The sequence below is a fragment of the Musa acuminata genome, chromosome BXJ1-7 (genome assembly GCF_036884655.1).
Source record: "Musa acuminata AAA Group cultivar baxijiao chromosome BXJ1-7, Cavendish_Baxijiao_AAA, whole genome shotgun sequence".
In the NCBI taxonomy this organism is placed as follows: Eukaryota; Viridiplantae; Streptophyta; class Magnoliopsida; order Zingiberales; family Musaceae; genus Musa; species Musa acuminata.
The window spans coordinates 38,153,877-38,179,391 of NC_088333.1; the positions used below are offsets into that span (position 1 = coordinate 38,153,877).

The window sequence follows — 25,515 nt, forward strand, 5'->3', positions numbered from 1 at the left end:
CGCCATCGGCGCTCTATCTGCGGCTCTGGTGGTCGCCGTCGCTCTCTGAAGACTGCGGCGGAGTTGATCGAATTAAGGAAGGAGGAGTTCTCGGAACTAAAAAATACATTAGCGGGTCGGGTAGAATCGTTCTTTTTGTGGTTTTTTGATTTAATGATTTGTAATGATCATGGATGGGTCCCATGTACGATCAATCGGGCTTGATGGAGCTTCTTCTGAAGCTTGGCTTGTTTGACGTTGGATTTGCCGATTTGATTAATCCACATTTATTCTTCTTTCAATGCCTCCTTGTTGAATCCGATGGAGCTCCATAGGGAAAGAGTGTCAGTAGTCGACTTGAAATGCTTGTCCAACCCAACTCCAATGCGATCCAAAACTCAAATCAGGTGAGGTAAGAATGAGAACATTCAAACCTTTCGACTATTAAAAAAAACCATTAAGGTGAGGTAAGTTGTCATGTGTCGAATTCTGATTGAAATAAATATTTCGACTATCTAACATATATTTCATATTATGCAAATTTTAGCATTAGTACTCAAAAACCTTAAAAATACTTATTTAAACCTTCCACATGTTACCTCCATCAGCATTCAACGCATGAACTCCGTAAACCACTACTGCTTGCGGCTATAAAAGCCTAAAAAGATTCTTAACAACTCAAGCCACCGCTTTTTTCCTTCACTTTCGACGCACGCTTTGATCCTAGAAACAAAATTTTGAAAATACATCAAATAATGACTGTTCTAACTACAGCAACCTGATATATGTATGATTCACAAATGTCGTTGTTAGTCATATCCTACGCATCCAAACCTTTGAACAACTTATCTCAACTTTTATTTTATCTTCCATATAACACATCCCCCTCCAACAATAACAAAAACTATTAATATAACTCTGGCTTTTACTTCCGCACGCAAGCGAGGTAAAAACAGAATAGCTTTCAAGAGTCGCTACAAAGAAGAAAAAGGAAATGACAGCACAAGCACATACTCGAATCAATTTTTTTAAACATATCCATATACCTGCAGAACCATTAAACTCCATGACAGCATCATCCTAGCGCCTTCTTTATACACGAGCACACCTATACATCTACATGCATCGAGTCAGATGCAGACCCATGCTTCCTTGCTTGCATTTGGGAGACCCTCATTGAACACCAAAGACTGCGCCGAGCTTCACTCGCTCACCATCCAAGAACCCTGGTGTAAGATCAATCGCACTGCCACCATCCACTCATCTTCTCCTACCCATCTTCACTCACCATCCAAGGTCACTTGTGTAAAATCAACCAGACCAACACCATCCACTCATCTCCTCCTACCATAACTATGATAGTACCCGCTCGAAGAATTCTGCCGTGGTCGCCCACCCGTTCTCGTGCCATCCCAATTTCCACGGCCTGCAGGCCTATTGCTGCCACTGTTTCCAGCAGGCATCCAGTTCCCAGCTTGTGATGATGCACCACTTAGTTCCTCCTCTTCCCTCTCATTGTACTCCAGGATCCTCTTCTTGATTTCCAGCTTCTCCTCAACCTCGGCAGCCTCCTGCTGCTTTGTGCTATGCACAAGGGAGCAATCCCGAGGGATGTACATTTGCTTTGTTTGCTGCTTGTTCCCTCTCTTCATCAGCACCTTTACTCGCACCCTGTTCTGTCCTCCACTGCCACCCTCCTCGTCAACTGTTTCTTCGCCACTCTCCCCTTCAACAAACCTTGGATCCTTGGAACCTTCAAAAACATTCATTGGTATCATCATGTTCAAGGTAGGCCTAGACCGTAATTCTAGCTTGCGTGACTCCAAGCTCTCCTGCATCAGAGCCTTCATCTCCCGCTCAAAGTCCTCTTCCTCCTTGGGATCAACCTTCACCATCTTCTGCCTGACCAGAACACTGTCTTCCTCATCAGAACCAACTGGACCCTCGTCATCATCATCATCCTCATCACCGTCTGACCCATCATCTGATTTGTCTTCATACAAAGGCTCTTCCTCATCTTCATGCCCCTCCTGATAAACACTACCACTATCTGAGTAACTCTCACTGTCTCCAGCCTCTTCATGAACCCTACCATTCTCCTCAATTCCATTTGTGGTGCTTTTTCCATTGGCTGTGATGGTAGATGCCATTGTATGAGATTGACCTTTTTGAGATTCACCATCTGAGTGCTTATCATTGCTGGTCTTCTCAGTTGAGGCTGTGCGCTCATTTTCCTCAAGTTCAAGAAGTGCTGCATTAACTTCCTCAATTGAAGAGTACCTAGTCATATTTGGTCGTAAATCTGCAAAAGTATCCTGCAAGCATGTCGAAGTTAATAAGAATCGTTTGTTAAATTATGCCGTCTGAGGAATCGAGATAAACACTCTCTCTGCAAGAACTAATCAGGAGCTAGTGGTGGAGCTAGTGACTATCCAGATTTTCTGAAGGAGAAACAGTAGTGCATCATTTTTTCATGGACAAATTTCCCATAGTTTAAAGTGTCTGAATTTCTTATGCATATCTTCAATATTAACCTGACAGGATATACAATGAAGGCTTCTGAAAGGGTAGAAATCCATAACACTTATCCCAAAATAAATGACTAGTTGTTAAGTAATGACATCTTGACTAACCTGAATGTCAAACTCAACATCAAGTGGTATTGGACCTTTGCTGAGAACATATTGTTGGAAATATACTAAGAACCTGTCAAGCTTTCTCTTCGAAGAACCTCTATCAAAATAATGACCACACGTCTGAAGAAGTGTTATCACCAACCTGATCCGGAAACAATCTTCTGGTGGATCCAGGACATCTTGCTGACAACAAAAAAGAAGTAAGACTCTAACTCCCCATTTTTTTTCGAAAATGAATCCTGCAGGTTTAACATGCTAAGATGATGCAAAACCAGGTATCATATGCATCCACAAGTAGGAAAAGTTATCTTAAGCCTTTCTGCAACAGATTCGTGCAACTTATGCACTGTATTTCTCGGTGATTAGAGTACAACAATCTTCAAACTTGGTTTTTTTTCTTTGAATTATTTGACAGTACAGTTGAATGTCTTGAATTTTGTAACTCACAATACAGATATAACTTACTGGACCTACCACAAATTCATAACCAAGATTATACCATATGTTTGTATCAAGAAAAATGTACTATATATATATATATATATATATATATTTGCACACACAAATAGAATAGATGTTATATAAAAGTCATTCTTTGAACATAAATATTAGAGACATGCATTCATGCTATGCTTAATAAATACAAGTCAGTCACATGCATCAAAATGAATGACAGAACAATGACTTCTACATCCTACTTGTTATGCCATTTGGTCAGGATAGGCTTAGAAAACCTGGCAGTTGTCACAATGATAATCTCAATCATAGTGGACAGAATTGCCTTATGCTAGTTAAGTCAGGTAAACTAGATTGAAGTCAGCACAATTTGAGTCTAAATTCCAAACACAATTAAATTGTCTATTTCAACCTTCAGTTCCAATGATCAACAAAAGAAAGGTAGCATCAAAAGTGAGACGATGCATAAAAAGGTGTTAGCCTACCAACAGCTACACGATGACTAATATTGCTACAACTAGGATGGACCACCTTGATCCAATCCGGGATATAATCAAAATCTACAAAATTTCAAAACAGGTCCTGCCAAAATATCTACATGTAAACTTTGGTAGGTCTATATTGAGAGGTTGGAGAACCTTAACATTACACATAAAAACGACTTTAAAAAGTTAAATCACCAATAGGACCATTCCTTCTTTCACGTGATGGATCTCAACATCCACCTACATTGCTGTTCAAGTCTCCAAGTTACCATGGCTGGTGGCAGGAATGATGGCAAGTATAATTGGATGGACACCACCCCTCACTCTTTCTATATATAATTCACATAGACCCAATCACAACCACAGTAAGGAGCCTTGCCAAGGCCCTCCCTCTTTTATCAATCTCCCTAAACAAAGACAACCTGAACCAACCTGTCCAATTCTTAATCACCAATGGGCTGGTATACTAGTAGCTGCAAGTAGCCACATAAAAGTGTCTCCGAGTTCTTCCAACCCAAGCATGGCCCAATCAAAACCAGTGATTTAAAAAGCGCTAGGCGTCAAAAGGCGCCAAGGTCCAAAAACGCCCGAGGCGCTAGGCGCTCGCCCAGGCGCTCGCCCGAGCGAAGCGAGACGCTAAAATATAAAAATATAAAATATAATTAATAAATATAATTATTTAAAATTTTAAATAAAAATATAAAAATATATAATATAATTAATAAATATAATCACATTAACAGTATAAACCTGCTGATGGAGAAACGAGGAAGCAGCGGCGAGCGGCGAGCGGTGAGCGGCGGCAGCGGCAACGGTAGCGGGAAAGGGAAAGGGAGCGGAAGGCGCGAGCAGCGGGAGGCCTCGAGGGAGGCGCGAGCAGCGGGAAGGCTCGCGGGAGGGCTCGCAGGAGGCGAGAGGGCTCGCGGGAGGCGTGAGCAGCGGGAGGGCTCGAGGGAGGCGCGAGCAGCGGGAAGCCTCGCGGGAGGGCTCGCAGGAGACGCGAGCAACGAGAGGGCTCGCGGGAGGCGCGAGCAGCGGGAAGGCTCGCAGGAGGCGCGAGCAGCGACAGCGGCAGCGAGCGACGAGATCGCGATCGGGATCGGCAGCAGGTTAGTGTTGGGTTAGGGTTAGGGTTAGGGTTGGGGTTATATCGGTTTAGTTGGTTCGATTGAACCAACTAACAACCGAACCAGGACCGAACCAGACCTAAAATTCTGGTTCGGTTTACCCAGGCGCTCGCCCGAAGCGCCCAGCGCCTGGGCTCGGGCGAGCGCCCAGGCGGCGCCTGTTTGAAGCGCGCCGCCTGGGACATTAGCGAGGCGCTCGGGCCTCGCCTCGCCTCGCCCGAGCGCCTTTTGCAATCACTGATCAAAACTGAGTTAATTATTCTATAACTTAGTTGCATTCAATTTTTGTTTAAAGTAACAAAATGTATTTCATGATTCAAGCAGTTGACCATGTTCATATTTTTATCTATCAAGAAATGCTTTCTCAATCTTTCTACCAAAAAATTTCTACAAACATCACTAGATATCTTAATGCAAAGATAGTAAAAAAGCATAATAACCAAACAGTAATTTTGATAATGATACTTACTTCTGGTGTTCCATGCCCAAAAACAATAATCAAGTAAAGTGTTTCAAAGACTACTGAAGAATCAATATGCTCATAATTGTATAGCTCTCCTAGCAACCTCATATGTGCAAGCCGCCGTTGCTGCATCTCATAATCATTCAACTCCAAACCCAATCTAATTTCCTCTAGTACCTAAAATAGTTGAAACAGTATGGTTAGCAACTTCTAAAGTATTCATCAAAGCTAATTAAAATGCATCACATCAAGAATAAAAAATTAGATTGTTGACTTCCATATATCTGCTACTATATATACACACACACACACACACATACATACATAAAAAATTATATAAATCAGAAAGCAGAATAAGATCCCACCCACATTAGGTGATACCTAAGTGCTAAAGAACCAGAGAGAAAAGATATCGTCATGTTCATGGAACTGTCTTTAGAGCACGAAATTAATTGATTTATAATCAATTGATAACAATTCCAAAATGCAAGTCTTTTACAGAAACAAGTAACATAAACCTTTTTAACTAGCTAATATAAACAATAAAAGCACAGTGTGTATAGATATATACACGTGTGTGTATATATATATATATATATATATATAGCATGAATGTGCATATGTATGTGTGTATTTGTATGTATATGTTTATGCATACATGTACATGTGACTGTATGTATATGTAAATATATATGCAATATATTCATGTGCACAAAGACATGCATTACTATAAATATTGATAAAATCCAAGAAAAATTGTCAGACCATGTCAGTAATGTTAAACCATCTTAAATTTACCTAGATCAGTGTCTTTAAAAGCGTTGTTGAGCTAGGCACCAAGGTCCTAAAACAGCGCTATGCACTCGCTCGAGCAAAGCAATACACTCTTAAATATTAATTTTTAAAAAACATTGTTGGGCTAGGCGCCAAGGTCCCAAAACACCCGAAGTGCTAAATGATGGCCCAAGCGAAGCGAGGCGCTCTTGAATATTAAATTTCAAAAAATATATTACAATTAGTAAATATGATCACAAAAATAAAAATGATGGAGACCTATGCTAAACAAGTTTCCAACCAGTGCTAAACAGTTCTAAAGAGTGGATCAATATGATACTAAACAATTCTAACCAATACTAAACAATTCTAAAGAGTGGATCAATATAGCGCTAAAAAGTTCTAAAGTGGGAATTGAGAAGAGGAGTAACCGATGGTTGTGGAGGAAGATGGGGGAAGGAGGGGCAATGGATAAAACAATTGTTGAATCCTGAATTTTGATGATGAAATCAATTGATGAGTTTATGGACTAATAAGCATTTGAGATAATTGACGCAGGAGAAACTTCGATCATGGACTTGAACCATCGAAAGGCAAATCGTTGAAGCAGGAGAATCAGATGTTGGGCCGAAGAGCATTACGTCAAAGATTGGATGTCGGGCCGGAGGATTGGTCGACGTGCCGAAGGATGGACTTCGTGCCATGAGTTCGGGTATTGGGCCAGAAAGATCAAGTATTACACCAAGAAGATCAAATGTTGCGAGAGGTCAACATGCCAATGGATCGAGCAATACGCCGAAGGAAAGGACGATGCGTCAGAGGTTCGAACGAAGTGCCAGATAAACAAATAACATGCCAGACAACGTGTTGAAGGCTTTATGATTATAATTAGAGTTGTTGAGTCTTGATCAAAGTCATTTAGAATCTAATTAAGTTGGTTTTGGGGCGTAACCATGCTAACTTGATTAGGAGTTTATTAAACCTCAACCAAAGCTGAATTGAGACTGTTGGAAGGCCAATTCAATAACTTGGGGTTGGGCTGAGCGATGGTACTACTAAAGCTCGGATTCCCAGGCTATCAAGCGATAGTACCGCCCAGGCAGGCGATGGTACCGCCAGAGCTCGAGTTCCCAAGCTATTAGGCGATAGTACCACCTAGGCAGGCGATGGTACCATAAGAGCCCAGGTTCCTAGCTCTGTCAGGCGGTAGTACTGCCCGACGCAGGCGGTAGTACCGCCAGTACCTTGAAAACCTGAAGATTTGAATTTTTAGCTTCATTTTTGAAGCCACTTGGGGTCTATAAATACCCCACCCATGCTTGCTTGATGAAGCAAGAAAAGAGCACGAACACTTGTGATTTTAAGTGTAAACTTTCTTGAAAAGTGTTGAGTCTCTTCTTCCTTTGGTTTAGAAGTCATTCTAAAGGTGTGAGGTCTTCTTGTAAAATAGATGTGTAAAGATTCTCTCCTAAGCCTGTGAAAAGAAGAAAGTTGTAACAAGGGTAGTTGACCCTCGCCCATTGAAAAGAAGATCGATAGTGAAAGTCGATGGCCTCGAGGGAAGAGGAATCGAGAGTGAACGTAGGTCAAGACGATCGAGCCACTATAAATCTGGTTTGCATTTCTCTTTATGCTTTTCCTTGCTATTACTAACTGATTTAGTTGCTCACTACCCTAACTCACATTCTAAGTTAAACGCATTTCTGATACATATTTTTCGATCAAACTTTCAAATCGAAACTTTATTTCGATCGTAGTTTCGCTTTCACCTATGTTTTCTTTCATTGGGTTAGGTGCACACCGAGGGGGATGGGGTTGGTGTTAGGGTAACTACGTTAGTTGGTTCAATTGAACTAGCTTACTCGTTTGCCAACTTAATTTTGAACCAAAGTTTTAACCCGACCTCGCTTATTTCAGTACCAAATAACATATACTAATGTGACAAAAAAAAAGACAAACAATTACCTCTCCCACATATCTCAAAATCATATGGATCCCTATTCCCATATCTTCCTTTCAGAGAGCCATTCCCCCAAGAGTCTATTTTCATTCTATATCAAGCATAGAAATCACTATACCTATCTGAGTTTCTATTTCTCACTCAAAAACAATCAAACAAGGCACATTCACTCATTTATTCACATTGCAACATTCTAAATTACTTGTAGAAAAACAAATTATCAGCAAAACCCATGGTCTCTCTCTTAATCCATTAGGAAGTTTACCTAGGCAAAATATTTATATTTTTAACTAGATTAAATGGTACTTTGGCCTCTACGCATAAAGACATACATGTTATCATTTCCTTTTCTATCAATACTATAAGATAGTTTTCTTTAGTTATGTTGCTTATTTATATTGCTTCTAATGGATGTGAATATTTATATTGCTTCAATAGCAAATGCCTTGAATTGAACAGGTTTAAGCTTTTCGATAACTCGGAGAAAGCATGAGGTTACTGAAAGAGTAGATGGCAACTAAATGAAAGCCAAACAATCAAGTATCTAAACAGCTTCATGTAATGCAAATATAATCCAGTTGACATTCAGAATTGAGTAGGAAAAGCTGCTTTAAAAAGAGTATAGGCAATACAGTGGATCTAAGAAAGAATTATATATATATTTTTCCATAGATTCTTCAGCTATATGATTTCAGGTCCTTAAGAAACTCACCTCATCAACAAGTGCAACCGCAAATTCATCATGGTAACGAGCAAGCCCTGCGGTGAGTAAAGCAATAAGATGCACTTGGCTGTATTTTCCCTTGTGCACCTTCAAAAAGCACTTTAAGATATACGAGTCACATTCAGACCAAGGTAGCTTCCGCAGTTGCCGAAGAACATGCTCAACAGTGGACTTATCAAGATCTGAGAAAATTAGTTTCCTGATATACTGTAAGAGAGAAATATATGTCAAAATAGCTAGTTCATAGTAAATGAAGAAATAAGCAGAGAATTCAAATAGTACAAAATTGCCAAACCTGATGTAACGGAGGACGGACTTTAGTAACTCGTGCAGAACGTTCAGGTGGTTTGCACAAGTAATAGGCATTTTCTACCAGAGTACTATGGCGTGGATCCAGATTTTTGACATTTTTCAATCGCACCAAAATCTCTAACATGTTTGACATGCGTATGGTAGTTTCAGGTGATCGGTACAAAAACCGACCACATGTCTCAAGAAGGTTGCAAGCAACATCAATATTATGATGGGTGAAATCATCAAGACAGGCCTGAATAACAATAGAATGCACCTTAGTTTGTGAGGAAGTCATGCAAAGCTTTTGAACAAATGCCATTTACTGATAAGCTGAAGTTACAATAGTTGGAGTACTATGAATAATGCACAGAGAGAAATAGAAACAATGGCAACTCAAATCATCAAAACTTCATGATTCAAGATACAAAATTAACTAAAGACAACTACCAACAAAAGATTGTGCAAGGAAAAATAAAATCTTATTTTTCAGTCCCCTGCATCTTCTAGAAAGATTGTTTGAGATACTATGTACATATCCAGCATGTTTTCTTGAACCAGTTGAAATCTTCTGCATACTCCTGATCAGAGATGTCACAAGTTAGACACCACATAGGAATCTCAACATAGCTGGTCAGCAGATTGGGAATCGTAGAGAAGAGAGGTTTCATTTATTTTCCTCCTCAAATGGGATACTCAAAAACAACCAATAACAAGCTTCAAAGCAGACAATCAACCACCAAACTAGCAAATATGGATCACTGGAATTCCTTCCCGTGTCAGATACAACATCTTAAAACTGACTCCATAATTGGCCTAAAATGACTCCCAATCAAACCCAAATTTGACCCATACCAACTCTAATTTGAACCAAATTAAACTCAACACAAAATTCAAATAAAACAAACTCAATTGAAAATATATATTACAATAACCTAAAACATCATAATCAAACTCCAACCTGACCAAACCTTAATTTGAAAAACCAAATTACAAACAAGTCCGAAAATCCCTAAACAAAGATAAAAGAAATGTACAATTGGATTAAGCATCCCCCACAAAAATAAAACCTCATATGACTCACCAAAAATAACTCAATATATCAAATGTCACTTTGGTGTCAAAAGAGACAAAACAGCACTCCCTGATAGGCATACCTTTTTTGCATTTTGTATAAGTCCGCAACCCCTTGTAATTGTATAAAACTCCTTTAATTAATTTGTTAGATAATTGTGCAAATGGTATCTGTTCTAGTAGTAACCAACGAGCATCCATTGGATGTCACTCTGCATCTTGAGACCAAATGTTTTCTGTAAGATACTTTTTTACATTAAACTTTGGGGAAAACATAGATAACTTTTTTCTGTAAGCAATATCTTGGTACCACATCAGTACCAAGCAAAATAGTTTCAGGCACTTTGCACAAGATCCCCACTGATGCAGGGTCTAGAAGTGGTCAATGTATGTAACCTTTCGGAGGAGAGTCAAGATAAATAAATAATTTGATTTATCTAGTGGTTCCTCCTATAAAAGAGTTTCTTTGCCATGATGCTGTAACTGGAACTTCTATATGTAACCCACCTTTTTGTATAAATTATTAAATTTTCGTAAATTGCAAAATATTTTGGGTACCTCATATAAATTATGGTCATTAGGTTTCGGTTCTCAATGAGTTTGCAACTTGCTTATATATTTATTTTTTAATTATTGATCTCTCAAGTGAATAAATATATTTACAACTTTTTGTCCTATAAACTTTATAGTATAAAGTCTTGATCATTATTTTTGCTTTTTTATCTATTAGAACCAGAACTAAATAAACTTTTTTTTCACATGAAACTTAGTATCCTTCAAAAAATAAGAATATGCTTTAAATAGTTGGGCATATTGGTTCATTAAATTTTTTAATATCCTGATTTTTTTTATTTTTATGTTGGTCTCTCTATCCCCATGTGTTCTACGTGCCACAGAACTACTGAAGAGAAGAAAGTGAAATGTTAGGTCATCATCCAAATGAAACACACATAAATCCAATGCATCAAATAGATGTTCTGATTTCAGCTAATGACCCTTCTTTGTGATACAAACACCCACACTCCCAATGTAAAACAAAAGGTCACAACAGCTAAAAAGAAAAAGCATGCACCTATGTGTTATTCCTTCTTACCCCGGCTTGAGTCCCACTTGCTATTGGAATTTGTGACCAAATAGCTTCAAATAGGAAACCTGGGCATCGACATATGGACCCTAAAAGAGATATCTTTTGCATGGTCAATATTGAAAAAGAACCAACCAATAGCATATTTATGTTTTCACCTTTATGTTCTCTAGCTCTTAAGCCCTTTATGGACAAAAGAGATTAGATAAAAGACGGTTGAACAGAGAACACCAGCTAACTCTGAAGCAAGCTTTATCAAAACCAAGATTCACCGTACTGCAACATACCGCTCGATATGGGTGGTACATACCAATCTGACAGGGGACTAATACGGACAATACATCGGTACGCTCCCATATATCATGTGTCGGTATGCTCAATATGACTCAGTGCAGCTCGGCACATACCATACCAATAGCTGGTTGGTACATCGGTACGGACCGGTAAGATGAACCATGATCAAAACCCTAAATGACTCCAGCTTTATCACCAAAACAAAAAAGAAACACCATGTGACCAAAACTGACCATTAAAGATAATGAAAAATGAACTAAGTACTTCAAATGTGTGCATAACCTTAGACCAAGCATAGCAAGTCATACACCATGAAGATCAGGGCTTAAACTGGACGTAAGTCGATCACATTGTTTCGAGTAAAGAATCAAAGTCTGCCTTCCAAGATTAGACAATTGATGTATGTTAAAATCCTTACAATGATAATCTAATGGCATATAAGTCCCATAAAAATAGCCTCAAATGTCTTAATTGCTAATTATATATAAGAAAGACTCGTTAACATCTATTCTTCCATCTCAAATTGATCATTTGCCTTCCACTACCTAGTCTACTTATAGGAAAAAATATTCCTTGTAAAAAGCCATATTTGCAAAATGTATATACTCTGAGGAAATAGAATGTGCAAGATTTTAAACCTGTTTTGTGTCTTTGATTCTAACAGAACATTAATAAGTATATCGCTGTTTTTGAATTTGCAAGCTGGCATATGAGTTGGTGCTGGTCAAATGCATGAGTGGCATTCTTGGAAAAAATAACACGAGAAAAGTGTGCAAGAAGCAGGTGCAAGTTCAGGTAATATGCTTCTGTGGTTTCTCCTTTCATACTGCAGTCAATGAACTGAGTCTGCTTTCATGTATACAATAAAATGACAATCAAAGCCAAAACACAACAAAAAAATTTCTGAAAGCTCTGAAGTAACTCACACATAAGGCTACAATAAAGCAGGATGTTAAAAGGGTTGAGAAGGATTACAACAAAATAGCCATGTTACCGGAAAATGTGTACCTAAACAGGAACATCTAAATTAACTGCTCTTGATATTAAAGCAAGATGCAGATAGTTGAACAACTTAAGAAATCTTTAGCAACCAAAATTTAAACAAATGACACATACAATCTCGTTCTTCATAGTAACTAAGACTGCAGATGATGATTTCACAGCATACCTTCAAGCAACTAAAAACAAGACCTGCAGAAGCAATTTTGAACTTGCATAGCTCTCCAATAAACCTAATGTTCTTTATCTTTGTTTCAATGTTTGTTTGATCCTGAAAGAAGGAAATCATGAATGAGGGCAACAACAGAAACAAAAAAACACTTGTATAGTTCTCCACATCACTAAGAATCTTGTCGATCTATGAGCTCTAATGCCACAGTGCAAAGTAATCAAGCGGATAGATCCAGTTCTGTTGCTTTGAACTGATTATGGATGCCAAGTACAGCGTAAATTTTTTGTGTCTGAGAAGGTTGTTTCTCCAATTAAGATATAGGATATAGTCAAAGGGTCCAATTTAAAACATGGATATGGAGGACATGAATATACAAACAATAGTCAAGTTTAGATTAACTATGAACTAGCATCTTAAATATTCTAGTTTTTATAACAATTTTAAATTATAAAGACACATCTGCTTCATAACTAACATAAAATAACTGTATTTTAAATTTATCAGAAAAACTATTAAAAGTATCTAATTTGTTAAACATTTGTGTATCCACTTCTACTTTTCTCTTTATTCTCCTCTTTTCTTGTCTGCTCATCAGTTGACAATTGAGATACAGATAAGATCATTAAATATTCACTACAGAATCTTCACTCAAGAGTACTATTGAATTCCACATCATGTGATCCGCAATAGAATATATCATGTGAGTTATGAGGCTTGCTTCCTTTCTCCCCCATTTCAACTCTCCCTCTTCTCTCACACACAACAGTGCAGCCAGGACTGTGTAGAGCAGCAGCAGTAGCACAGCAGCATCGAGGCAGTGGGATAAAAAGGTGAGTTCGAGAATCTTAGGAACAATTATGGCAGAGGCTGCCTAAGTGGGATTCTATTCTTAGGCAATCTATTTATTTTTAAGCAATCAACATGTCATAAACCGTGTGAAGTTATACACAAATTCATAAAATGCATTAGCATTAGTGAAGTACACCACAATGCTACAGAACTTAGCTTACAAATAATGCTGCAACCATATTGATGAGCCTATCAAAGTTCAAGTAGATAACATTGGCAAACTTCATATTCCAATAAAAAAAAAGATGATTGTGTAATGTGCAACTTAAGATGGACTTCAAGTCCTCGTGTTTTACCATAACCTAAGTACGGACTTGGTAATAACAAATTGTGGTATTATCACCAACACATTCTAAAACTATCTGCACTGCTATGAGGAGCTAATGCATCAAGCATAACAATAACTACATTCAAATATATCTTATCATATTACAAACCAATTGATCCAACTACCAAAGCACCTAATCCTGCTTCTTTTGGATATGACACTTAATATTATAAGTGCTTAAGTAACCTTGTTTTGTGACTGCATCAAACCACAAACTGAAGTTATCTCAATAACAAGAATCAAGAGTCAACAGTAAGAGGAATATTAAATGTACCTTCTTATTTATCAAAAAGTTGAATTCCTCTTCCAACATCGATAAAAGCATTGTTGGGACATCTTTCATACAAGTTGACAATGTTGCCACCATACGAGAATAGTATGGCAATAACTCTAAGGAGGTCCTTGGGACATTGAACAAGGCACGGACTAGTTTCTTTCTATTTGCCTTTGAATTTAAGTAGCAAAATTCTACCTGAGGAAAGGTCATTAGATAACATATTGATTAGTTCAAGTTTCACACAGAATAAAACATTACACACAAGAAAACACATGGTAATTACCGTCAACTGATCAATAAGATCACGGCTTACACAGCCTGGAAGCCTCTGTAGTAGACTGTCCAAGCTTGTTCCATCAAGGCCTTTGATCTTATCCTTCTCCCCATCTTTCCGTTCAGTGTCCTCTTTAGATTTTTCCTTTTCAGAATCTCTGATTCTTTCTTTATCTTTGTCATCTTTATCCTTTCCCTTTTCATCTGTTCTACACTCTGGTGAAAATTCTGAATCAGCACAGGTCTCAGCAGTATCTTGCACGTCATTGTCTGGCTCCAATGTAGTTTCCTTAAATATCAGAATAGTTCAAAATTAAACTCACAAAAGAACAACAAGGACCACAATGATTTAATGAGCTAAGAGGTGTATAACAAAAGGATGTCTAAGGAGTATCTTGGTGCCTAAGAAATAATATGCCTGCAGAGTTTGAGAACAAGAAACTGATGGAAGCAATGCAATGAAAGAATCATAAGAGAACAAAGAACACAATTTGACCTTCAAATTTTATAATTCAAACTGTCAAACACACCAAAAAGCATTCATTGCTGTCAAGGTGTGAAGGTGAATAGTATGTCATTCAGTTTACTACGTGCAACACATAATTCCCGTGGATGACTCCAAGAGAATTAACCAATACAAAAAAAGTGACGATTTTCATATTAAAAAAAACCTGGAGGAAATTGCGTTAAACAATATCCCACTTAAAGTAGTCTCCAGAAGGAAAATATGACAAAAATTAATGGAAAACCCTGTTGACATATTCCTCTTTCATCCCTACAAATGTGTAATTTGAAGCTAAGGTGGTAGATATAGAAGAATTAGCTTATATGCAACAGTCTAGCCATCATATATTTCAGCTAGCTTGAAATGTTCAGAGTAGGACTTGAGAAATCGCTTGGTTTTATATGTGCAAATTTGTACCTCATCTCCTTGTCCACCATTAGACTGCATATAGTACGGTGCATGCAGTGTCTAATTTTCCCTCTTTAAGTTAGGTTTAATGCACCACATTTATATTTGTCCATTGCACTTGGATCTACTTTAGTAGAAAACTCATCTATGTCACATCCATCATCATGTTCCAAAGCATAAACATACACTGGTTAGCACCATTGTGTGCTTATCCAGCTGGCAGGGACCAGCAGTGGTTGGAATAAGCAGCAGAATATGCACTTTTTATTGTTTTCTCCTTTCAACAACAACAATCACTATTTCTGCAAACACTGCATGCTTCTATGAAGCTTTCAGGAAGATTCCAACAAGATAAATCCAATAACAAAAAAAATGAGTCCATTGCATCCTTACATTTTGTTGATCATGTGCTTTCAGTTGTTGTTCATTCAACTTTGGTTCAGCTTCTCCAAGTAAAACAGCAGGAACAAACGCTCTGCTCAGTAATGGAGAGTTAATTTAGATTTACAAGCAACCATAAAAAAGCAATCATAAAATCAAGGTATCCAGACAACAAATAGTATACGGTACCCAGAATGCAATACAGTTAAACTTCTATGCAGTAGTTTCAGAAATTTTATTAGAAGTACTACAAAAAATTTACTGCCTAACAAACCTGAGATCAGGTAATGATTCATAAAATGCTCGTGTATCTTCATCATCCCATACAGGTTCAAGAACAGATGTTTCTTTGGCAGAAACAGAAGACGATGCATCAACTCCTGTTGTAACTCGAGTTGCATGCCCATCATCTGGCATTACAGGAGGTTGCATGTCAATGGCTTCAGCTAAACTGTACAAGAAGAAGCAGGTAAGAATGTGAATGAACAAATATAAGAAGCTAATTTGGAAATGCACAGCATAGGTAATCAAGAATAGGTTCCAATGAAATGACAGACAATAGCTAAAATACATACTGACATTCAAGCATACAATTTAAAAGACATTTCGGTGTAAACAGCAACTATGTTTGTAATCTCGGCAATACTGGCTTTTTATGTCAGCGAAGCCTATTTGGAAAGATTATTCCAAAAGCACTAGTATATATGAATCAATCATCTAATGATTTTTATGGACAATCCAACATTAACGTGCATCCATGTGACATAGTCATCATAATCCATGTTCGAAATAGAGGAGACTGGGGCCCTACACAATGAGCCTAACAACCCTGGTGATATTTTGAGCCTTTGCATTCAAAAATCTGAATTGGGCTAAGACCACAAATTGCAACATCATAAAGAGTACCAGAAGACTACTGATGCATTGGGTTAGGTTTGCACGACAGATAGGCAAATTTGGGGGACCTTGTCACAATCCTTACTGTTGCTAAATCATACCAATCTTTAACCAATTGACATCACCATCATTATCATCATTATACTTGCACTTCTACATACTATGTGAGTTGGTTATAGACCCAAAGAATCCATGGAAGGTGCAACAAAATCATTAAAAAAAAGCCTAACAACCTAGTGTCTCCTTTAAAGTCAAATGGAACCAGATCCCCTCAATCAAATAAGATTTGCCTGATTTGAGCAAAACATTGACTGAAGTTTTGATTGAAATCCAATGGTGTCACTCCAAAACCAGTCAGACAGCTACATGCCTCTGTCACATCTCAGAGCTCATTTAAGAATTCCCATCTTACCTCTTCTTTTACTAAAAGCCAACAAAATAAGATTCCCTCCAGGAACCCTCATACTTGCAGTACATCACAGTACCACACTACGGTGGCTGTTGACAATGTGATTTTATAACTAAGGCAAAATTTTAAATTCGATTTTTCTTTTATGATTCAGAGTAGGAATTTTAGTTCCATGAAAACGGTTTCCTTGCTGCAAGAAAACATTTGAATTTATCTTTAACATGAAAACTGTTTCCTTACAACAACAAAACTAATATTTTGACTATATTATTTTTAGCAAGAATTTAGCTTTATTCTTTTCACAGTCTAGAGTAAAAATTTTTATGAATCCATTAAAACAAGTTACTGCAAAGAAACATTTGGAAACAATACGTAAAACTAATATTTTAGTTTTGGTGTATGTTCGGCAAGGAAAAAGTATACAAGCACAAACCACTATGATTACCTTCCTATGTTAATAGAATAATCTTTTTGGTAGCTTAAATAGTCTTACCAATTACCTTTTCTAATTCTTTTACTTATTCTTTTTTATCTTTTCAAGTACTTTGGCCACTGTAGTTACCAATCTTTTGCCAACAATAAATAAAGTATTATCTTTCACTTAAATTGCAAATTTTAATATGATCAGAAGATTCAGAACCAAGAATTGCTGTAACAGCACAGGGTAATGTTGATACAGTTGACGCAGGCAGCCAAAAATCAACCTAAACCTTCGTTGGCATCTACAGAAAAGATTTGCAGTGTGCAACAATACCTTTCAAAATAATAGATTTTGACTCAATGGGTGAGGCTCCTAGGCCCTACAGAAATTTCTGATAAGTTGTAGCTAAAGGATCAAGAACGAGTGATATTATGGCTAAACTTTCTGGATATATCCACTGAAAATAAGACCATTTATTTAAAAAAAATTAATTGTGTTCATATAAAGTTAAAATGATTTGCGCAGTCTGAAATTAGGGGTCGGAATCCTGACCATGTTCATATAAAACCAATGGCTTCAGAGGTGGAATCAGAGTCGAGATCTTGATATGCTATTGACTCAGATCAACTTTGAGTCAAGCATATGTTTCCTTGACAGAATGATAAATCCAACCAACCTATTTTCTTTGCTTGAAGAATAATGCAGCACACATCTTGATCCATAAAACCCAACCTGACTTATTTCGATTCAACCTAACCAACTAGTGATGTGTTGAGCCAAAGTCAACAAATCTTGAGCTGCTGGCCATCCTTTGGCCTTCAACACTATGACCTCTCTGGAGTGCAGCACTTGTTCATACCCTTGTATTTCCTCAGCCATGTGCATGGGTAAAGATAATATTAAGTCAGCCCTATATAACAATAAAATCACATCCAAACCCAGCCCAACCCAACCAAACCCCACAAATTCACCCCCCCTATTTCACACTAATTTAAAAGCTTGTTAGATCAAGACTTAACCAAGCAAAATGTCTTAACATATTAGATAGTTAGGTATACCACAAAAGAAGGTTAGTGTTTGTTCTGGATTTTATTACATCATAAAATAATTAAGCTAAATAAATGTCAATCAAAACCTAGATGGTGTAATGTGGTTTAGTTTCTTATGCTTTATCAGCTTAATATTTTTCATGCTTTACAGATCTAAAATGTGTTGCTTATTAAAACCGGTTATGATCCAAACACCAGTTGTCTGAATCTAAGTAATCTCAACGCATGTTAGCACGACAAAAATATCTCCACACAGGCCAAAGAGCATAAAAAGTGATACAAGCACATATTACTGACACACTGCTATTAATATAACAAGAGAAAAAGAAAATTCATACTAATTTATGATTGCTCAAAACACAAGTATATTATCAGGAAGAAGTCTTACGAAGAGACACCACGAAGCAAGTGATCGAAAGACTTCCGAAGCTTCTCATAGGAAGCAGCATTCTCATCGCTAAGCTCCCCCTTAGCGCTTAATACCTTTGCATTCTCAAGTTCCATTAGCCGAAGTGACTGCAACAAAATTTAACAGCAAATAATACAAACATGAAGTGAAAATATATTCATAAAAATCAGAATAATAGATAAATCATAACAAAAAAGAATAAATGTACAAAATAATACTTCTCACTAAACAAGCTTACATTATGTTCAGAAAGAAGTAATTCAGTGACAGCGTCATAATACGAGTGCAATGCTTTCTTAAAAAACTTCTTCTGATCCGCGGTGACATTAAGGCCTTTAAAGAACTGCAGCAGACCTGACAGAAGGTTACTTGTTTGAAAAGCAAGGAGCATTGCATGAGGATTATGATAGACAAATTTTAGATGCGACCGTATAATCAACGTAATACTTTAAGTGGAAACCCTACTGAGCTATCAAGGAATCCCATCATAGTGATGCACACTTCATATAGCAATAGCATGCAGTCTATTAAAGCATAAAAAACCCTCATCAAAGGTAACAAACACATTATTCAGCAGAAAGTCTGAAATTCACACATAATTTTGTCATAGAATGTGACAAGAATCATACAACAGAATATGACAAACAAATGGAAACATCCAAAGTTACAGCATACCTCATCATAAATTTCTTGTCCAGGTTGCTGAAGGCCTAAAAAGAATCTTCCTTGTCGGGCAAAACTTGTGAGAAGGGACAAATTTGTCTGTGTCACCTCCCTATCCTTCAAATGATCCAAGGTAGTAAGATCCTTTACAATGTTTACAAGTATGCTGCAATCATCAATCACGCCAACAAAATAGAGTTCCATAAGAAGCTTCAGAGTACTCCGCTTCTTAATTGCCCTCAGGCTTTTATCAACATCTAATTCATCTCCACATTTTCCAGGAAAAAAAACTTTTAAAAGGCCCTGAACAAGGGAAGGTGAGAAGTCTTTGTATCTCTGATGAAGCAAAGAGCAAACCTACAAAATAAATGGTATCCAGAATGAGATTAGGGAAACAAGCAAGGCCTTCAATTGTGTTTCATCACAAGACACCTGCTTAAATCTGATTCATTTGCCCCAAAAGGCTGAACAATAATAAAATTCTGATGCTAAGTACCAAATGAGCACAAAAATGTAAACTTCTAAACAGCACAGCATTACATGATTTACAGTGATTTCTTAAAGCTGACAAGATAACAAAGAGCAATAACAATTTAATTAACAAGAAAAGTAGAAATCCTAAATGACCATTATCCCCACCCTCACTCCAAATTTTTTTCAGTGTTTGTATTTCTGAAATTACCTCAAGGTCAAGGAACAAATCTCAAATAATAAAAAGCAGTGACTCAAAGCATAAGAAGACAATAATAATCAAATTAAAGACTGACACACATGACCAAGAGCTCAAAGAACAGTTCACGAAGAGAGAAAAAAAAAAGAAAAAAAGATCAACTGCAAATTATTTAAACAAATTTATACAAATGCATCCATTATAGTGGAAACTAACAGTGCAACCATTCAATCAGAATAACACAGCATATTATAGAATCTAAGCTACATAAGATTTATACAAGTAAAAGATTAAATCCATTACCAATATCAGCATTTAACATTGCCCTAGTAAATTACTCCTTATACAACTGGGACTATGATTTTTTGTCTCATAAAAAACCAAATTTATACATTAATAGAAGTTGAAACAAACAAGTCACTCAATAAATGCACAACAATGTATTTTAACATGCACTAAGAGACCCTAAGTTACATACGTGGCAATTAGCTTAACAAATACAAGTACGTGCACACTACTCAAAATGTACCTGCACAGCTGCCTGAATGTCTGAAGCTCTAAGCTTGGCATCGCAAATAGCAGCAACAGCTTCACTAACGAATTTGCTCAAGTTAACACTTCTTAGCTCATCCAACAAGCCTTCTCTTTGCTCATCATTTATCTGTTTAAGCTTTTTAATAACTGCAGTATTACGTCTGATACTGGAGTCCAGTGTCCTGAGAAAACCAGAATCTGGAACAAAATACCATAAGCACTACTGTGATAGAAATTATCGAAACAATGCTAAATATGACATGTTTGATACTTCAATATAATTGAATTTCCCAAACAAAACTAGTATGTCACCTGATATATCATGTAGTGGTATAGCTCAAAGGCGTACCTTGGCACTTAACCCAAATATATCAGCCTAAAAGGTCCACAGCATCACAGAGAACTAGTTTTTCTAATCAATTATAGGTCAAAAAGTCATCAGCTTTTAGGATAAAAATTTGGACCAAAAAACAGTATCAAAGACAGTGTACCTAGAAGATTCAAGCCCTGCTGCCGGATAAAGACCAAAAACATACATATCCAAAGGGAATACTAGAAGGCCCAAGCATAGGGCCTGAATTAGTCAACTCTACATGGGCCACTAGAGTCTAGCATATAGATTGACCTTGCTGTGTTCTTTGAGTTCAGGATTGAGTATTTTATATTTTTTAAGCCTAATGTGTCTGAGTTTGCAATAAAGTTGGAGTTCAAAATATAAATGCTTAGTCAAGTCTAACTTGTTACGCATCATAGTTACAGTTCATACTGCTGAAGCTTGAAAAGCAGCACTATTAAGTGATCAGCTACAATAACAGCACTATAGAGGACTTTTAGATCTTTGTTTCCTTAACGGTCCTATAGTCCTAATGGATATTGAGTAAGACTCTAATGACTTCTAATGACTAAAGCAGGTCAAGCAAGTGAGATACCCCAAAAAACCTCAACTTGATGCCACCCCTGCACCGTTTCCTTAACTTCTCTATTCTCATTTTTCTTCTACTTAACTTCTTGTGATCTCATCTCTCTCTCCCCTTCCTTATCTATTCTTATGTTGTCTGTTATTTTCTCTAAAGACCAATTAACTAGCTTTCCATCATAGTGCTCTGAAGACAACAAGCTTTAGCACCACAGTAGGATTGCTTTATGCAATTTTGGTAATCAAAGTTTGACAAGACTTCTTACATGGATCTTCCCTGAACGCCACATTGGTGAAAACCTCATGAATTGAACCACCCTTTTTGTTTTCATATATAGTGAATATTATTTTTCTATAATTGGACAGATTTAAGATGATATCAACGAGCCATTAGAAACTTCTGGAAATCTTCAAAGATTAAAATGGTAGCAGGAGGACAGTGCTGCTCCAACCACTTCCCTCTACGATGACCAAATCGGATTGAGTTTGGGTCCGAACTTGTCCTACCTAAGAAGTAGGCCACATTACCATTCATAACTTGAGAAGACTTCTGTTTGCACTGAGAAGCATTAGATCTAATGGCAAAAATCAATGTTTATCACTATAGCTTCAAACAACTTCAAAACAATTTAACCCATTTAGGAGGAATAGGCAGCAATTAACCCACCACAACTGCAAACGTTCAGTACGATCAAAAATTATATCCTACAACTATATTATCCATTAGTAAGGCTGCAAACGTTCAGTACGATCAACTCAGGCTCAAGCAATGTGTTCCAAAGCGAACCTTTAAATTATAGTTAGGAACTGATGTCATTCAACCACGGTTGGTTTTAATCCAAGTTTCAATTCAATAATCAGCTTAATTTGTTTGTAAATGAACCTAAACAGAGCCTTCATCAAGTCTTGCTTACCAATTTACCATGAAAACCTAATTATAGTATTGGCCTCTGTGATCATTATTCGAAAGTGGACATCTAATTTCTGAAGAGAAAAAGATAAGTATATTGATATTTGAAATAAGTGGCTTATCAAGCAATTAAAAATTAAGTTCACATTCCCGATAATGTAAAATTCTATCCATTATATTCGAGGAACAAAAGAATACTTAAAAGAGTATGTGTTCTGTTACATGCATACCTGGTCTTTCAGGATTCAGATTACTATGACGGAGAGCTATTTTTGCATCAATTGATTTTCGATGTTCCTCAAGGCGTGCAATGCTTTCCTGTAGAGAAAAAAATACAAGATACTGAAAGCTTGATATAAGGGTAAAAGCTCTTATCAAATGAGTATTAGATTATGGATCAACCATGTAGGTCCAGAAAAACAAAAGTAGAGAACAATATCTGCAATATCATGACTGATAACAAATTTACGTATCTCATATGAGAACTTGAAGGCCAAGTTATCATGTATTCTATGAGATAAGTCGAGCACCGAAAGAGTACCTGTACCTTACTATGCTGTGCCAAGCCCATCCATAATATGTATAGAAACATTTCTGAATAAATTCAATGTCAGTGACATTCATGGAAGACCTATCTTCTTGAACTTCTTCACCATTTCAGATGCCATCAGCACAAAGACTAGTACAGCAAATTACATTAAACAATGCTCCCACTGAGCAAGGACCCTTAGAAGAGTATAGACTTAGGTATGAAATATAATGCACCCTTGATGAGGTTGCCATTGAGAGAGAAAGAACTGAAACAAGATATGCCAAACATGTCCCAGATCAAAGTGTTTTAGCATACAATTCTTTGGTCAATCAACTGTCATGAAACCCACAAAGTTCACTACCTACTGGCATGATTATAAGACTGTACTAAAAATAATGGACAGGTCTCCCAAATCACAGATCAAAATGATTTGAAATGGCTTTTCTGCCTTCATCCATATATTATCTAATTCATCGTCAATCATGGATAATATCAAAGAGTTGCATCCTATCGCCTCCTCCATTGGTTTTTTTCTCAAATCCTCCTTCAATCATAAGTTATCTAAATTCTTTTTACAATCATTTTTTAAACTTGTGATAGGCCCCAAACCAAAATCACTAAACTGCCAAAACATTTCAATCTAGCTTAAACCCAAGACCAAGACGGAAGTGGAACATGGAATGATAATAACAAAGAAAACTATGATAAAAGCAAATCAACAACAGAAACTCTATCAGATATAATACTTGACACGCGAACATTAAAAATTTTGGAAACTAATGCTACCTCATTATCAACTTTCTGTCCAGAAGTATAGATATATGCATCACACTTCTTACAAATTGGTTACTGACTTAAGAAAATGGTACCTACAGCAATTGCCTGATTTAATGATAAATAAGCTTTAGACACCAGATGAAGCAAAATATAAGGAGGTAGACATGAGACTTGATTTAACCCCTGCATTAGTGATAGAAGATATCAGCGATCAGATATTAAAAATTATACCTCATCGTCCTGTTTACCATGATGCTCGCCACCCACACGGCACTCATCTTCTGCGTGTTCCATTTCTCTAGAAAATGCATTTGCAATTGAGAGATGAAAAATTCATTAATAAACAAAATTAAAAATAACAAACAAAAGAACAATTAGCAAACATAGATTGCTATTCAAGAAATAGTAATTTGGTGGCGGAAAAGGAGGAGGATAAGGGAAAGAGGAGGGCGGTGGCGGCGGAAAAGAATGGAGAGAGAAGGACGAAGAGGAGGAGCGGGGAATCAAGATGGCAGGTGACGGAAAAGAAGGCAAAGAGGACGAGGTACCTCCAACGGCTGCAGCGTGCTCCAGAAAGGAAGAGGAAGACTCCGCCAACCGGACGACGGGGAAAAGAGAACTGCCGCGTGTGCGATCGGAGGAGTACGACGAAACCCTAGCTCGATCCCTATTTTTAGATTATCAAGAAACAGAGAGAAGAGGGGACTGAGGAGCGCAGAGGGATGTGGAGCCGAAAAAGAAGGAAAAAAGGAAGAGAAGGAGGAAGACGGATACCTCCGGCGGCTGCGGCGTTCGCCGGCGAGGGAGAGGAAGACTCAGAGGACCGCACGAAGAGGAAGAGAATCGAAGCGCGTGAGCGACGAGAGGAGCACCACTAAGCCCTAGCGCGATCCCACTCCTTAGGGCCTCGGCTTTCGCCTTCTTGCCTGCGAAACCTCTCGCAACTTGAGAAGCCAGCAATCGGACATGGAACCTTAACACATCCCCGCCATTATAACGCGATCCCCAATTGTTATCGTCGCTCCACCGTCATATTGCTCCTGAATGGCGACGAAGCCTAAATCTTGACACCGATCTCGTCTCAAGAAACGATCTTGACCGTCCATTTCAGTACACACAGTTTGTTAAGTGTCTTTAGCAGAATTGTGTATAGACCCCTCTGTTTTTAGTAATTGTTATATGTATCCCTCTAAACTTTCACTTTAACATATGTATTTATAAAATAATATAGATGTACATATGGCATTATAATTAATATTTTAAATGATATTAGTGTCTTTGAGAAATTCATTATGAAGGTAAAGATTTTATTTTTTTTGTAATTTAAGTTGGCAGATACAATTATAGTTAGAAGTAGTTAATTAAATTTCTGAATGGATACTATTTGGAAGTATATAAACTCTATTAAAATTTGTATTTGCTAGATTTCTATTTCAAAATTTTACAATAATAGATATATAAAGAACAATTTTTTCTTAAATACATGCAGTTCTTTGATCAATTAAACTTTGGGAGAATAATAAAATAGTTTTATAGAAGAAACTTTGAGTCAGTCAAATCTTGCCTTCATGATTTATTCTTTAAAAAATAATAATTTATTATTGGAGGAAAAAAATGATGACATCCTTGAATTTTCCATATAATTTTTTAACATATTTTAAAAATTAATTAAAATTGGGTGCATATCGATTTTCCATCATAGAACGCACGTTTATATATTAGGAAGTGAAATTTCCATAATTAAAATTCTTTCTTGGAAAATTAATTCTACGAAATTTGGATGTATTGT

General features: G+C 37.1%; 1 protein-coding gene across 2 annotated transcripts; it reads right to left on the minus strand.

Moving 5' to 3' along the window:
* Positions 1–814: 814 nt before the first annotated feature.
* Positions 815–24,748, minus strand: LOC103992360 (regulator of nonsense transcripts UPF2). Of its 2 annotated transcripts, XM_009412024.3 has the most exons (18): positions 24,501–24,748; positions 24,275–24,393; positions 23,958–24,024; positions 22,648–22,735; positions 20,587–20,789; positions 19,400–19,744; positions 18,963–19,067; positions 18,704–18,831; positions 15,814–15,990; positions 15,552–15,633; positions 14,256–14,534; positions 13,970–14,167; positions 12,516–12,617; positions 8,900–9,151; positions 8,593–8,811; positions 5,153–5,323; positions 2,613–2,798; positions 815–2,294 (listed from the first exon to the last, which is right to left on the minus strand). In XM_009412024.3, the coding sequence occupies exons 3-18, from the start codon at positions 24,018–24,020 to the stop codon at positions 1,314–1,316; spliced, it is 3,579 nt and encodes a 1,192-aa protein (XP_009410299.2). In that variant the 5' UTR covers positions 24,021–24,024; positions 24,275–24,393; positions 24,501–24,748; the 3' UTR covers positions 815–1,313. The 2 variants fall into 2 exon arrangements, with proteins under 2 accessions (XP_009410299.2, XP_009410300.2); XM_009412025.3 differs by lacking the exon at positions 24,275–24,393.
* Between the last annotated feature and the right edge of the window lie 767 nt (positions 24,749–25,515).

Bases quoted from the DNA above. Each gene is read 5' to 3' on its own strand.
- LOC103992360 (XM_009412025.3), bottom strand. From the start codon at position 24,020: ATGGAACACGCAGAAGATGAGTGCCGTGTGGGTGGCGAGCATCATGGT. The intron at 19,745-20,586 runs GTACATTTTGAG...TTTATTTTGTAG, and splicing joins ACATTCAGGCAGCTGTGCAG to GTTTGCTCTTTGCTTCATCA. The intron at 18,832-18,962 runs GTAAGCTTGTTT...ATTTTGTTGCAG, and splicing joins TACTTCTTTCTGAACATAAT to TCACTTCGGCTAATGGAACT.